This window comes from Antedon mediterranea, chromosome 4 (genome assembly GCF_964355755.1).
Source record: "Antedon mediterranea chromosome 4, ecAntMedi1.1, whole genome shotgun sequence".
NCBI lineage: Eukaryota > Metazoa > Echinodermata > Crinoidea > Comatulida > Antedonidae > Antedon > Antedon mediterranea.
In genome coordinates, this window is record NC_092673.1 from 18243740 (window position 1) to 18261166 (window position 17427).

The 17427-nt window shown below is 34.1% G+C and overlaps 2 protein-coding genes and 1 long non-coding RNA gene across 3 annotated transcripts in view; all 3 read left to right on the forward strand.

Annotated features, from left to right (window-relative positions):
• Positions 1 to 45, forward strand: part of LOC140047640 (uncharacterized) — a 29507-nt gene extending 29462 nt beyond the window's left edge. The window contains exon 29 of the mRNA XM_072092677.1: positions 37 to 45. Within this exon, the coding sequence (XP_071948778.1) occupies positions 37 to 45 (9 nt within the window). The remainder of the gene's footprint in view (positions 1 to 36) is intronic.
• Positions 46 to 323: 278 nt separating this feature from the next.
• On the forward strand, positions 324 to 1496 carry LOC140046559 (uncharacterized). Its single transcript, XR_011844808.1, has 3 exons — positions 324 to 456; positions 562 to 633; positions 1320 to 1496. It is a non-coding gene; the product is annotated as an uncharacterized lncRNA (long non-coding RNA).
• A 378-nt stretch (positions 1497 to 1874) lies between these two features.
• LOC140047641 (uncharacterized) lies at positions 1875 to 15995 on the forward strand. Its single transcript, XM_072092678.1, has 4 exons — positions 1875 to 1971; positions 13662 to 13700; positions 14566 to 15102; positions 15898 to 15995. The coding sequence occupies exons 1-4, from the start codon at positions 1875 to 1877 to the stop codon at positions 15993 to 15995; spliced, it is 771 nt and encodes a 256-aa protein (XP_071948779.1).
• Positions 15996 to 17427: the final 1432 nt, after the last annotated feature.

Below are 17427 nucleotides of genomic sequence, written 5' to 3' on the forward strand. Positions count from 1 at the left end.
ATTGAAATTTTACATAACATTTTAAAACATTTTTAGGCTTCATAAATATTTTGATTAAACTTTCTGCTGAAGATCTTTAAACATGTACAGGAAATGATCTTTAGTTTTCATTAAAATAATTGTAAATGACATTTTACAAATCAACAATTTCAGGAATCTGTTGGAAAGCGATCATTTTTTGTGCCACTACGCCTTGCCTTTAAGACATCAAGTGAAGTGAAAGCAGTGCCTGATAAATTTCCAGCTATCAGTATATATTACGACTTTAAGGGATATCTGCCAGATGTATTGTTTCCATACATGATTATTGATTTCCTCAACAAATTTCAAAAGGAAGGCGTTGACCCAATACTGTCATATAATCATGCTGCACTTTACTTCAACCAAGATCATCATGTGACCTTATCTCTTGTCAAATTTGTGACTACGGAGGATGAAAGAAATTTCTTGTTAAAGGTAGGGCTACTGTATCATATATTTTCTTGTGATTATGTCATAATTTAATCTAAGCATAAACTCAAATTCAGATATCAAAACATACATTTTCTTCTTTTTTTTCAGGTGACTATTAAAAGAACAAATGCTCTTAATGAAACAAGTAATGAGGAACCCTCTTCTGAAGCATGTAAAGAGGTATTGTTTCATCAGTTTGGACAACTATATAATTTTGTTATAGATATTGTTGTTGATATTTGGTTAATAAGTTAATAAAGTTAATAACTTTAATATTTAAAATCATTTTTGTGGAGTGCTTTTAGAGGTTTCGTTTTAATTTGTCATTGTATTTTGGTGTTTTAGATAATAAAAAACAGTCTATAGCTAAAATGAAAATCTACCACTTATAGAATTAAACTTGATGTGTAATTTCAGTTATTAATAATTATAATATTAAATAAATTACAATATTCAATAATAACAATTGATTTATGGAAACTTCTATATTAAAAAAAATTACAATGATATAATCTTAATATAATATCAATTTAAAGTGTGAGCAACTTAAGGTACAGTTGTTAAAACTAGTTGCATTGGCTTTTCATTGCAATAGATGCAGATCAATAGCACAGCAAAATTGAATGAATATTTTATTTTATCTTTGTTAAAGATTTTGTATGTACAATTTTGATAGTGATAATTCACCTAAGATGTTTATTTTATTTATTGTTGTACTTTTCCCTCTTGTAGACCCAACTGTTGTTATATTGAAAGAGTTAATAAACACAACATTTTAAAAATGTGTGTTGCTGATTCAAAGGTTGCTACATTGGGTTATATTGGTCAATTGCAGTTCTTAATCAACATTCAATTAATATCTTTAGGTTTTGTTAACAATCCAGAAGTCATTTGAACCTACTAAAGATGGTGGTAGAAGAGGGATTCAATATGAGAGATGCATACTTTGTGAATGTAGTAATACATCAGAAAAGAAGCACATTCAAAATCTTGAAGATTTCCAGCATGAGAAGTTGACATGCTCCAAAACTGGCGTTTTTTTTACGATGGATGTTACACGTTACAAGCGGCTATTAGGAGGTAACAATAATAATAGTGACATAAGAATAGGAAGAGATTCAGCAGTAGCAATAAATAATAATACAATTAGGGCCTGTCCACACGTACGGCGTAAGCCTGACGTCAGCGGTGGTGCCAGGATCTTTCCGGGAGCTAAATACTCCGACCCCGAAGCCCCCAGAAGCAACGCATTATAGTGTAATTTGAGGCCGTTTTAATCAGATTTAGGGTAGCCAACTTTTTTCCATTTTTTATGGTACATAAATAAAATACTGTGTGAAAAACACATTGCACGAGATCCGATGCGATGACTGTGTAAATCCATTCTTTCAAATTTAAAAATGAAGTTTTTAAAGTTCAATATGCCTATCATAGAAAATATATGCGAACGTAAAACCAACCCACGGGCCAAGAGGTATCGTTATAATCGCAGAGACGTAGGCAGGTTGCTGTATGAAGGTGCGAAAATTGTAAAGGTGCGAGACTCAACACCTATAGGCTGATCTGTAAGAACATTTTGAAAAATAGACCTGCTAGGTACCTGGAAATTTCACTTATATAGGTCCATATTGATAAATGAAACGAAACTATAAGTCTACAGAACCAGACCGCCATGGATGGTTGGGTGGAGCTAAGAAAATTGTCAAAAATAGAGCTGCTAGGTCCCTGCAAAACATTGAAATATGAAACGAAATTATAGGTCCAGCCCACCATGGTTGGGGGGGAGCTAAGAACATTTTGAAAAATAGAGTTGCTAGGTCCCGGAAATTTAACTTATTACACTTCGAAACATAAAACAAAATATATACCGGTACGTCTCCAGAACCAGCCATACCATGGAAATAAAAAAAAATTGAAAAAATATAGCTCTAGGTTCCCAGACAATGCACTAACTGTATATTGTACATCGGAATATCAAACGAAATGTATCCTTGACAAGCTCTATAATTGGGGACGGTTGAGCTAATTTTGAAAACTAGAGCTGTAAGGTCTTCAAAAATTACACTTATACTTTTAAAAAATTCAGGCCTTAGAGGCCTAAAAAAGTAACCCTTTTTACCTTTTATTTGGAGGGGAATGCGTCCGCAAGCGTAGACCATTTTCCGTCGGGGAAATCAGTTTATTTCCCAGATGTGAATCTGGAATTCCAATGTACGATGAGCAGTTCATGACATACAGGACATTGGAAATGTAATAACTTAGCTATAAGATGTTGGCTAAACGAAAATAGCATGTTTTTTGTTTAGTAATGTAGGCGAGCCTACAGTGAAACGTCTATTTCAGGTACCCCACGGTACAGAGGGTTAATCGTAAATTAAAAAATTAAACATACAAACAATAAAATAGATCGCGAACATAATTCGTACCCTTTTACTGTATAGCGTACGTCGATACATAAGTACACGTCGGTAAACTTCGCCTGTAAAGTAACTACAGTACACATTCTGGTCCCTGGATGGAACATGATATCACACGTAAACCGCAATGGTCCGGGCCCAATGTTAAACGATTCGTACAAAGGGACACCGCCAGACAAGTGCGTACCTATTGTTTATTAGATTGCTGGCAATAATGCATGCATAATAAAGTGTAATAGCCCTCCGACGTACTTAACAAAAATGGAACGTCGCTGTTTTCTAGGCACTGAAGCTACGAAGTGAACGAGAACGATTTTTACTGTATGTTATATTCCCCGACGAAAACTACTCGCGTTCCACGACGGGGGAGGGCTAGGCTCCCCGACGAGGGGGGCTACAGCCCCGTAACCCCCCCGCTGGCGCCACCACTGCCTGACGTACGCCTTGCGTAGCCTAGGCAGTGGCGTTATTAAAGACAGCTGCATACCCCACCTTAACTAGCCCCATGGAGCTAACTCCAGTGATGCTTGAATAATTTTGACCTTATTTAAGGATATTTCATGTTTTTACTGTATCTATTGTAAATGTTATTGCTGCATACCCCACCTTAACTAGCACCATGGAGCTAACTCCAGTGATTTCAAGATATTTACCAAATACTTCATGTTTTTACTGTATCTATTGTAAATGTTATTGCTGCATACCCCACCTTAACTAGCACCATGGAGCTAACTCCAGTGATTTCAAGATATTTACCAATTACTTCATGTTTTTACTGTATCTATTGTAAATGTTATTGCTGCATACCCCACCTTAACTAGCCCCATGGAGCTAACTCCAGTGATTTCAAGATATTTACCAATTACTTCATGTTTTTACTGTATCTATTGTAAATGTTATTGCTGCATACCCCACCTTAACTAGCCCCATGGAGCTAACTCCAGTGATTTCAAGATATTTACCAATTACTTCATGTTTTTACTGTATCTATGGTAAATGTTATTGCTGCATACCCCACCTTAACTAGCACCATGGAGCTAACTCCAGTGATTTCAAGATATTTACCAATTACTTCATGTTTTTACTGTATCTATTGTAAATGTTATTGCTGCATACCCCACCTTAACTAGCCCCATGGAGCTAACTCCAGTGATTTCAAGATATTTACCAATTACTTCATGTTTTTACTGTATCTATTGTAAATGTTATTGCTGCATACCCCACCTTAACTAGCCCCATGGAGCTAACTCCAGTGATTTCAAGATATTTACCAATTACTTCATGTTTTTACTGTATCTATGGTAAATGTTATTGCTGCATACCCCACCTTAACTAGCACCATGGAGCTAACTCCAGTGATTTCAAGATATTTACCAATTACTTCATGTTTTTACTGTATCTATTGTAAATGTTATTGCTGCATACCCCACCTTAACTAGCCCCATGGAGCTAACTCCAGTGATTTCAAGATATTTACCAATTACTTCATGTTTTTACTGTATCTATTGTAAATGTTATTGCTGCATACCCCACCTTAACTAGCACCATGGAGCTAACTCCAGTGATTTCAAGATATTTACCAATTACTTCATGTTTTTACTGTATCTTTTGTAAATGTCATTGCTGCATACCCCACCTTAACTAGCACCATGGAGCTAACTCCAGTGATTTCAAGATATTTACCAATTACTTCATGTTTTTACTGTATCTTTTGTAAATGTCATTGCTGCATACCCCACCTTAACTAGCACCATGGAGCTAACTCCAGTGATTTCAAGATATTTACCAATTACTTCATGTATTTACTGTATCTTTTGTAAATGTCATTGCTGCATACCCCACCTTAACTAGCACCATGGAGCTAACTCCAGTGATTTCAAGATATTTACCAATTACTTCATGTATTTACTGTATCTATTGTAAATGTTATTGCTGCATACCCCACCTTAACCAGCCCCATGGAGCTAACTCCAGTGATTTCAAGATATTTACCAATTACTTCATGTATTTACTGTATCTATTGTAAATGTTATTGCTGCATACCCCACCTTAACTAGCACCATGGAGCTAACTCCAGTGATTTCAAGATATTTACCAATTACTTCATGTTTTTACTGTATCTATTGTAAATGTTATTGCTGCATACCCCACCTTAACTAGCACCATGGAGCTAACTCCAGTGATTTCAAGATATTTACCAATTACTTCATGTATTTACTGTATCTATTGTAAATGTTATTGCTGCATACCCCACCTTAACTAGCACCATGGAGGTAACTCCAGTGATTTCAAGATATTTACCAATTACTTCATGTATTTACTGTATCTATTGTAAATGTTATTGCTGCATACCCCACCTTAACTAGCACCATGGAGCTAACTCCAGTGATTTCAAGATATTTACCAATTACTTCATGTATTTACTGTATCTATTGTAAATGTTATTGCTGCATACCCCACCTTAACTAGCACCATGGAGCTAACTCCAGTGATTTCAAGATATTTACCAATTACTTCATGTATTTACTGTATCTATTGTAAATGTTATTGCTGCATACCCCACCTTAACTAGCACCATGGAGCTAACTCCAGTGATTTCAAGATATTTACCAATTACTTCATGTATTTACTGTATCTATTGTAAATGTTATTGCTGCATACCCCACCTTAACTAGCACCATGGAGCTAACTCCAGTGATTTCAAGATATTTACCAATTACTTCATGTATTTACTGTATCTATGGTAAATGTTATTGCTGCATACCCCACCTTAACTAGCACCATGGAGCTAACTCCAGTGATTTCAAGATATTTACCAATTACTTCATGTATTTACTGTATCTATTGTAAATGTTATTGCTGCATACCCCACCTTAACTAGCACCATGGAGCTAACTCCAGTGATTTCAAGATATTTACCAATTACTTCATGTATTTACTGTATCTATTGTAAATGTTATTGCTGCATACCCCACCTTAACTAGCACCATGGAGCTAACTCCAGTGATTTCAAGATATTTACCAATTACTTCATGTATTTACTGTATCTATTGTAAATGTTATTGCTGCATACCCCACCTTAACTAGCACCATGGAGCTAACTCCAGTGATTTCAAGATATTTACCAATTACTTCATGTATTTACTGTATCTATTGTAAATGTTATTGCTGCATACCCCACCTTAACTAGCACCATGGAGCTAACTCCAGTGATTTCAAGATATTTACCAATTACTTCATGTATTTACTGTATCTATTGTAAATGTTATTGCTGCATACCCCACCTTAACTAGCACCATGGAGCTAACTCCAGTGATTTCAAGATATTTACCAATTACTTCATGTTTTTACTGTATCTATTGTAAATGTTATTGCTGCATACCCCACCTTAACTAGCACCATGGAGCTAACTCCAGTGATTTCAAGATATTTACCAATTACTTCATGTATTTACTGTATCTATTGTAAATGTTATTGCTGCATACCCCACCTTAACTAGCACCATGGAGCTAACTCCAGTGATTTCAAGATATTTACCAATTACTTCATGTATTTACTGTATCTATTGTAAATGTTATTGCTGCATACCCCACCTTAACTAGCACCATGGAGCTAACTCCAGTGATTTCAAGATATTTACCAATTACTTCATGTATTTACTGTATCTATTGTAAATGTTATTGCTGCATACCCCACCTTAACTAGCACCATGGAGCTAACTCCAGTGATTTCAAGATATTTACCAATTACTTCATGTTTTTACTGTATCTATTGTAAATGTTATTGCTGCATACCCCACCTTAACTAGCACCATGGAGCTAACTCCAGTGATTTCAAGATATTTACCAATTACTTCATGTATTTACTGTATCTATTGTAAATGTTATTGCTGCATACCCCACCTTAACTAGCCCCATGGAGCTAACTCCAGTGATTTCAAGATATTTACCAATTACTTCATGTATTTACTGTATCTATTGTAAATGTTATTGCTGCATACCCCACCTTAACTAGCCCCATGGAGCTAACTCCAGTGATTTCAAGATATTTACCAATTACTTCATGTATTTACTGTATCTATTGTAAATGTTATTGCTGCATACCCCACCTTAACTAGCCCCATGGAGCTAACTCCAGTGATTTCAAGATATTTACCAATTACTTCATGTATTTACTGTATCTATTGTAAATGTTATTGCTGCATACCCCACCTTAACTAGCACCATGGAGCTAACTCCAGTGATTTCAAGATATTTACCAATTACTTCATGTTTTTACTGTATCTATGGTAAATGTTATTGCTGCATACCCCACCTTAACTAGCACCATGGAGCTAACTCCAGTGATTTCAAGATATTTACCAATTACTTCATGTTTTTACTGTATCTATTGTAAATGTTATTGCTGCATACACCACCTTAACTAGCACCATGGAGCTAACTCCAGTGATTTCAAGATATTTACCAATTACTTCATGTTTTTACTGTATCTATGGTAAATGTTATTGCTGCATACACCACCTTAACTAGCACCATGGAGCTAACTCCAGTGATTTCAAGATATTTACCAATTACTTCATGTTTTTACTGTATCTATTGTAAATGTTATTGCTGCATACCCCACCTTAACTAGCACCATGGAGCTAACTCCAGTGATTTCAAGATATTTACCAATTACTTCATGTATTTACTGTATCTATTGTAAATGTTATTGCTGCATACCCCACCTTAACTAGCACCATGGAGCTAACTCCAGTGATTTCAAGATATTTACCAATTACTTCATGTATTTACTGTATCTATTGTAAATGTTATTGCTGCATACCCCACCTTAACTAGCACCATGGAGCTAACTCCAGTGATTTCAAGATATTTACCAATTACTTCATGTTTTTACTGTATCTATGGTAAATGTTATTGCTGCATACCCCACCTTAACTAGCACCATGGAGCTAACTCCAGTGATTTCAAGATATTTACCAATTACTTCATGTTTTTACTGTATCTATTGTAAATGTTATTGCTGCATACACCACCTTAACTAGCACCATGGAGCTAACTCCAGTGATTTCAAGATATTTACCAATTACTTCATGTTTTTACTGTATCTATGGTAAATGTTATTGCTGCATACACCACCTTAACTAGCACCATGGAGCTAACTCCAGTGATTTCAAGATATTTACCAATTACTTCATGTTTTTACTGTATCTATTGTAAATGTTATTGCTGCATACCCCACCTTAACTAGCACCATGGAGCTAACTCCAGTGATTTCAAGATATTTACCAATTACTTCATGTTTTTACTGTATCTATTGTAAATGTTATTGCTGCATACCCCACCTTAACTAGCACCATGGAGCTAACTCCAGTGATTTCAAGATATTTACCAATTACTTCATGTTTTTACTGTATCTATTGTAAATGTTATTGCTGCATACCCTACCTTAACTAGCACCATGGAGCTAACTCCAGTGATTTCAAGATATTTACCAATTACTTCATGTATTTACTGTATCTATTGTAAATGTTATTGCTGCATACCCCACCTTAACTAGCACCATGGAGCTAACTCCAGTGATTTCAAGATATTTACCAATTACTTCATGTATTTACTGTATCAATTGTAAATGTTATTGCTGCATACCCCACCTTAACTAGCACCATGGAGCTAACTCCAGTGATTTCAAGATATTTACCAATTACTTCATGTATTTACTGTATCTATTGTAAATGTTATTGCTGCATACCCCACCTTAACTAGCACCATGGAGCTAACTCCAGTGATTTCAAGATATTTACCAATTACTTCATGTATTTACTGTATCTATTGTAAATGTTATTGCTGCATACCCCACCTTAACTAGCACCATGGAGCTAACTCCAGTGATTTCAAGATATTTACCAATTACTTCATGTATTTACTGTATCTATTGTAAATGTTATTGCTGCATACCCCACCTTAACTAGCACCATGGAGCTAACTCCAGTGATTTCAAGATATTTACCAATTACTTCATGTATTTACTGTATCAATTGTAAATGTTATTGCTGCATACCCCACCTTAACTAGCACCATGGAGCTAACTCCAGTGATTTCAAGATATTTACCAATTACTTCATGTTTTTACTGTATCTATTGTAAATGTTATTGCTGCATACCCCACCTTAACTAGCACCATGGAGCTAACTCCAGTGATTTCAAGATATTTACCAATTACTTCATGTATTTACTGTATCAATTGTAAATGTTATTGCTGCATACCCCACCTTAACTAGCACCATGGAGCTAACTCCAGTGATTTCAAGATATTTACCAATTACTTCATGTATTTACTGTATCAATTGTAAATGTTATTGCTGCATACCCCACCTTAACTAGCACCATGGAGCTAACTCCAGTGATTTCAAGATATTTACCAATTACTTCATGTATTTACTGTATCTATTGTAAATGTTATTGCTGCATACCCCACCTTAACTAGCACCATGGAGCTAACTCCAGTGATTTCAAGATATTTACCAATTACTTCATGTATTTACTGTATCAATTGTAAATGTTATTGCTGCATACCCCACCTTAACTAGCACCATGGAGCTAACTCCAGTGATTTCAAGATATTTACCAATTACTTCATGTATTTACTGTATCAATTGTAAATGTTATTGCTGCATACACCACCTTAACTAGCACCATGGAGCTAACTCCAGTGATTTCAAGATATTTACCAATTACTTCATGTTTTTACTGTATCTATTGTAAATGTTATTGCTGCATACCCCACCTTAACTAGCACCATGGAGCTAACTCCAGTGATTTCAAGATATTTACCAATTACTTCATGTATTTACTGTATCAATTGTAAATGTTATTGCTGCATACACCACCTTAACTAGCACCATGGAGCTAACTCCAGTGATTTCAAGATATTTACCAATTACTTCATGTATTTACTGTATCAATTGTAAATGTTATTGCTGCATACCCCACCTTAACTAGCACCATGGAGCTAACTCCAGTGATTTCAAGATATTTACCAATTACTTCATGTATTTACTGTATCAATTGTAAATGTTATTGCTGCATACACCACCTTAACTAGCACCATGGAGCTAACTCCAGTGATTTCAAGATATTTACCAATTACTTCATGTATTTACTGTATCAATTGTAAATGTTATTGCTGCATACCCCACCTTAACTAGCACCATGGAGCTAACTCCAGTGATTTCAAGATATTTACCAATTACTTCATGTATTTACTGTATCTATTGTAAATGTTATTGCTGCATACCCCACCTTAACTAGCACCATGGAGCTAACTCCAGTGATTTCAAGATATTTACCAATTACTTCATGTATTTACTGTATCTATTGTAAATGTTATTGCTGCATACCCCACCTTAACTAGCACCATGGAGCTAACTCCAGTGATTTCAAGATATTTACCAATTACTTCATGTTTTTACTGTATCTATTGTAAATGTTATTGCTGCATACCCCACCTTAACTAGCACCATGGAGCTAACTCCAGTGATTTCAAGATATTTACCAATTACTTCATGTATTTACTGTATCAATTGTAAATGTTATTGCTGCATACACCACCTTAACTAGCACCATGGAGCTAACTCCAGTGATTTCAAGATATTTACCAATTACTTCATGTATTTACTGTATCTATTGTAAATGTTATTGCTGCATACACCACCTTAACTAGCACCATGGAGCTAACTCCAGTGATTTCAAGATATTTACCAATTACTTCATGTATTTACTGTATCAATTGTAAATGTTATTGCTGCATACCCCACCTTAACTAGCACCATGGAGCTAACTCCAGTGATTTCAAGATATTTACCAATTACTTCATGTATTTACTGTATCTATTGTAAATGTTATTGCTGCATACCCCACCTTAACTAGCACCATGGAGCTAACTCCAGTGATTTCAAGATATTTACCAATTACTTCATGTATTTACTGTATCAATTGTAAATGTTATTGCTGCATACCCCACCTTAACTAGCACCATGGAGCTAACTCCAGTGATTTCAAGATATTTACCAATTACTTCATGTATTTACTGTATCAATTGTAAATGTTATTGCTGCATACACCACCTTAACTAGCACCATGGAGCTAACTCCAGTGATTTCAAGATATTTACCAATTACTTCATGTTTTTACTGTATCTATTGTAAATGTTATTGCTGCATACCCCACCTTAACTAGCACCATGGAGCTAACTCCAGTGATTTCAAGATATTTACCAATTACTTCATGTATTTACTGTATCAATTGTAAATGTTATTGCTGCATACACCACCTTAACTAGCACCATGGAGCTAACTCCAGTGATTTCAAGATATTTACCAATTACTTCATGTATTTACTGTATCAATTGTAAATGTTATTGCTGCATACCCCACCTTAACTAGCACCATGGAGCTAACTCCAGTGATTTCAAGATATTTACCAATTACTTCATGTATTTACTGTATCAATTGTAAATGTTATTGCTGCATACACCACCTTAACTAGCACCATGGAGCTAACTCCAGTGATTTCAAGATATTTACCAATTACTTCATGTATTTACTGTATCAATTGTAAATGTTATTGCTGCATACCCCACCTTAACTAGCACCATGGAGCTAACTCCAGTGATTTCAAGATATTTACCAATTACTTCATGTATTTACTGTATCTATTGTAAATGTTATTGCTGCATACCCCACCTTAACTAGCACCATGGAGCTAACTCCAGTGATTTCAAGATATTTACCAATTACTTCATGTATTTACTGTATCTATTGTAAATGTTATTGCTGCATACCCCACCTTAACTAGCACCATGGAGCTAACTCCAGTGATTTCAAGATATTTACCAATTACTTCATGTTTTTACTGTATCTATTGTAAATGTTATTGCTGCATACCCCACCTTAACTAGCACCATGGAGCTAACTCCAGTGATTTCAAGATATTTACCAATTACTTCATGTATTTACTGTATCAATTGTAAATGTTATTGCTGCATACACCACCTTAACTAGCACCATGGAGCTAACTCCAGTGATTTCAAGATATTTACCAATTACTTCATGTATTTACTGTATCTATTGTAAATGTTATTGCTGCATACACCACCTTAACTAGCACCATGGAGCTAACTCCAGTGATTTCAAGATATTTACCAATTACTTCATGTATTTACTGTATCAATTGTAAATGTTATTGCTGCATACCCCACCTTAACTAGCACCATGGAGCTAACTCCAGTGATTTCAAGATATTTACCAATTACTTCATGTATTTACTGTATCTATTGTAAATGTTATTGCTGCATACCCCACCTTAACTAGCCCCATGGAGCTAACTCCAGTGATTTCAAGATATTTACCAATTACTTCATGTATTTACTGTATCTATTGTAAATGTTATTGCTGCATACCCCACCTTAACTAGCCCCATGGAGCTAACTCCAGTGATTTCAAGATATTTACCAATTACTTCATGTATTTACTGTATCAATTGTAAATGTTATTGCTGCATACCCCACCTTAACTAGCACCATGGAGCTAACTCCAGTGATTTCAAGATATTTACCAATTACTTCATGTATTTACTGTATCAATTGTAAATGTTATTGCTGCATACCCCACCTTAACTAGCACCATGGAGCTAACTCCAGTGATTTCAAGATATTTACCAATTACTTCATGTATTTACTGTATCAATTGTAAATGTTATTGCTGCATACCCCACCTTAACTAGCACCATGGAGCTAACTCCAGTGATTTCAAGATATTTACCAATTACTTCATGTTTTTACTGTATCTATTGTAAATGTTATTGCTGCATACCCCACCTTAACTAGCACCATGGAGCTAACTCCAGTGATTTCAAGATATTTACCAATTACTTCATGTATTTACTGTATCAATTGTAAATGTTATTGCTGCATACCCCACCTTAACTAGCACCATGGAGCTAACTCCAGTGATTTCAAGATATTTACCAATTACTTCATGTATTTACTGTATCAATTGTAAATGTTATTGCTGCATACCCCACCTTAACTAGCACCATGGAGCTAACTCCAGTGATTTCAAGATATTTACCAATTACTTCATGTATTTACTGTATCAATTGTAAATGTTATTGCTGCATACCCCACCTTAACTAGCACCATGGAGCTAACTCCAGTGATTTCAAGATATTTACCAATTACTTCATGTATTTACTGTATCTATTGTAAATGTTATTGCTGCATACCCCACCTTAACTAGCACCATGGAGCTAACTCCAGTGATTTCAAGATATTTACCAATTACTTCATGTATTTACTGTATCTATTGTAAATGTTATTGCTGCATACCCCACCTTAACTAGCCCCATGGAGCTAACTCCAGTGATTTCAAGATATTTACCAATTACTTCATGTATTTACTGTATCAATTGTAAATGTTATTGCTGCATACCCCACCTTAACTAGCACCATGGAGCTAACTCCAGTGATTTCAAGATATTTACCAATTACTTCATGTATTTACTGTATCAATTGTAAATGTTATTGCTGATATAAAAACAAGCTACTCAGCTGCTCTTGGCACATCGACACAAATGCCTTTTACTTATTATAGTATTTGAGGTCATTTATTTTGAAATGGATTCTATGAGAATTATTTGTATATTATAGTTTATTGTATATTGTAAATATTTTTTATAACATTTTTTACAATTTTTCCTAAATTTTGATTGTCTATTTCTTTTTCTTTTCAAGATGAAACAAAACCTTCAAAGAAGGAAGAATCAAACCAAGGTAAAGTAGACATTAATTATGTGTGCCAACTGTATTAAAATATTCTAAACCAAAATTGTCATCAATTGTCTTATTCTTAATGAATAATAATATTCAAATATTAACTGGTTTTAGGTAAGTGGTTCAAAGGTCAAGGTGATCTAGAGACTAAAAAATTTCCCAAAACATCACCAGCCATTAGTTTAGAATAATGTTAGCAGCTAAATAAGAAATGAAATGAAACAAAAACAACTCTTATAAATGGTCAATGGTCTGCCTTTCTTAAACATTCTCTATTTTCTATTTTAACTATTTTGTTTGATATTTGTTAAAGATGTATAAAAACATGAATAATTTATTAGTCCATTTTACAGTTTCAATACATTTTTTTCACTTCCATAGAAAAAAAAAACAAGCGAACATAATTATTTATTCAAGTAAAATAATTTTGTTTTCGATTTTTGGTCAAAGTGAATAAATATATGTGATACTATGGCACAAAAAAAAATGTTTAAACATTGTTTTTGTGAGACAATATATCTTTAATAATATCTGTTTTTTAAAGATTTTTTTAGAACTTGTTACATCTTATTCTTCTTGTAATGATATAGATTTACGATGTCAATATGCGTACTTCTAATTTCTTACATCACATTTTAATCATTAGCTCAAGGCTAGCAGGAGTGACTTCATTAGTCTAAAATTGACAAAAATGTGTAAATTTGAGAAATGTATAGTACTTTATTTGTTATGTGTCTATACTTTAACAAATATATGTTGCTGTAACTCTATCTATCAAAATAAATATTAATTTCATTTTCAGAGAAAAAAATAATAATTTTAAAAACTTCGATGAAAAAATTAATATATCATTTTTGCCTTACAGAAATTTCAGAGAATAATTTCCGGCAACTGTTAACTGATACAGCAGCATGGTTTGATGGACTTGGATATCTCAAAATATTGAAAGTTTTATACAAAGACCTTCTTTCAAAATCTAACGTTGAGGTGGAAAGAGCTAGAAGTGTTTGGGATCTGCTACAGGATTTAAGAGCTTCAGGAAGTTTGAGTACATCAAATCTTACTCTTCTATATGACACAATAACAGTAACCAAGCAATTTGGCTTCCAGTCAAACGTTGAGAATCAACCTCCAAAAGATATTAAGGATCATGTAGTATCAATGTTGACACCATTCAGACAGAAGGTTTATCAACTGGGAGTAGAACTTACGAAGGATGAAGTATCAACACTTGCCAGGTTATTTAACAATATATTGGTAAAGACATATCAAGACAGCTGGAGTATGATAATGGACTTTGAACATAGAGGGATCATTGATGAGGATTTCACAAAGATGGTTGTGTTTCGTAGAGTTTTAGAACAAAATGGAATGACAAAAGCTAGGAAGATTTTCATTGATGGTTGGTTGGTTTATTTGTTTTTAGTTCATCATCATGGTTCATTGTTAAAACATATAGTACATACTGTAGTACACTTCAATCAAGTAAAAGTACTGTAACAAATTAAACAATTTAGGATTCAAATTATTATGATGTCCCTGTCTGTCTGCTATTATAGTTGATTAAGGATATCAACCAACATTCTGTTAAATGTCAATTAGGCTGAATTAAATGACAAGTTAGTAAAATAACAATAATATGCTCAATGAGTCCAATGGAAAATGAGCTGAACTGAAAAGTGTGTGTGTATTCCATGATATTATCCCTATACATCAGATTGACCCAAACCTTTGAAACATAATAATAATCTGCATTATAAAATTGTGAATGACTCATAATTCCTGTAAAGCCCAGCATACCATTTGAGGGTCAAAGTACCGACTCTGAGGCTGATTCAGACCTTTGCTATTGCAAGAGGATCATTAAGTTGTTTAAGAAAACCACAGGTTGACAGCATACCCATCACCACCTCAGTGCCAATTTATGCAGCCGGACACTTAAACCATTATAAACTTAAGTTTAGATTATATGGCAGCATAAATGTTGTAAAATTATAGAGATCAACACTTCTGCCTATCCCAGTTTATTTACATTTCCTAATTAAGAGCTTGTTTCAATGACAATTAGCTTACTGAAACACTTCTTTTAATCATCATCCATCCTACTGTAGGTGGATTGAAAAATCCAGAAGTCATCCAGTAGTCATACTCTACATAATTATATGTATTCTAAATAAGTATATGTCTTCTGGTACAGGCATGTCTAGGTCTTATGATGCAAGTGTGTCTTCTGGTGCAGGCGCATCTTCTGGTGCAGGTGTGTCTTCTGATGCAGGTGTGTCTTATGGTGCGTAAAAAAACAACATTTCCCGCACAATTTCACATAAATATCTGTATTCTGACAGATTTGCAAAATGTTTAGTTAACAAATTTAAAACTTCAAACACTTTACAACTTCCCAAACAAAAGTTGCGGAAAGAAGTATAAAGGAAAAAAAAAGAAATCTTATAATCACAATGGAACCAATCAAGTTGATGATATAACTATTTATTACACCTAAGTAGATTCTTGTCATTTTATTGAACAATTGGGTCACATGATGGAAAAATAACTGAACTAAATGTTATATACAATACATGTACTGCAATTTTGCGGTGGAAATTACTATTTAAATCTTTTTGCTATTATAGGTTATTTAAAGTTGATGCTTATTTTTGCTTAACAATAAAAATGAATGAAATGAAAATTAATGTTGGGACTGAAATATTGATGGTATATTTAACCACTTTAGATTCAGATTTGCATCAAGATCACTATAGCCGACTGAAAAAAAACATAGCATCCTTAGGTTTAATGATAAGAAAGAATGTTCCTGGAGACGGCAATTGTTTTTTCTATTGCATACAAGATCAATTGAAAAGAATGCAACTGCCTGTACAACCTGTAGCAAACATGAGAACTGAACTTGTAGAATTCTTGCAACAATTGGTGAGACTGAAACTTTTTACAATACTATACAGTAAATGTGCAATAAAATATTACTATATAGGGGTTAATTAACACTTTACATATTTTAGGATAACGACGACCCACTTAAGGAACATGTAAATGATCATTACCTACATAACCTTGAACAAAATGGAACTTGGGTTGATGAAGTTGCAGTGCGTGCAATGGCCAGGCTTCTCAAATGCAACATAAGGATAGTTACAAGTCAGAAACAAAGTTCTGAATCTGGATATTTGTTCAATGACATCAAAGGAAATTTGAACTCTGATGACCAGCAGCTTCTTCTTGGTCTGATAGGAGAGGATCATTATGTTAGTTTAGGTAGGATATATGGATGTTGTCACGAACTCCTCTCACGTATGTTTCCGAGCGGTTGAAAATACTTTAGGAACTCCCTTGTGACATAAAAGTATACACACAAAATCCACAAAGTTGTAAAATAACTAAAAAACAAAGCTTTAATTTCAATCAACTTCAACTTTTAACAATCCAGTAAGCACTTTAAACAACAGCTTCACAATGACTTTACAATATAATATCCAACCTCTAATCCAACCTCTAATCCAACCACCTTCTTCAAAATAAATGCTTCAATCAAAAATCCTTCTCCCACTTACAATTGTCATACTTCCCCTTATATACAATATGTTCATAACCTTCTAGATCATTCCTTATACTTCTTCTTATTCTATTGATTACAGTTTCTATTAATAGGACTTCTGGAATGTTCTTGATTGTTCTTATTAATTATACATGGTTTCTTAAATCAAAACATCTA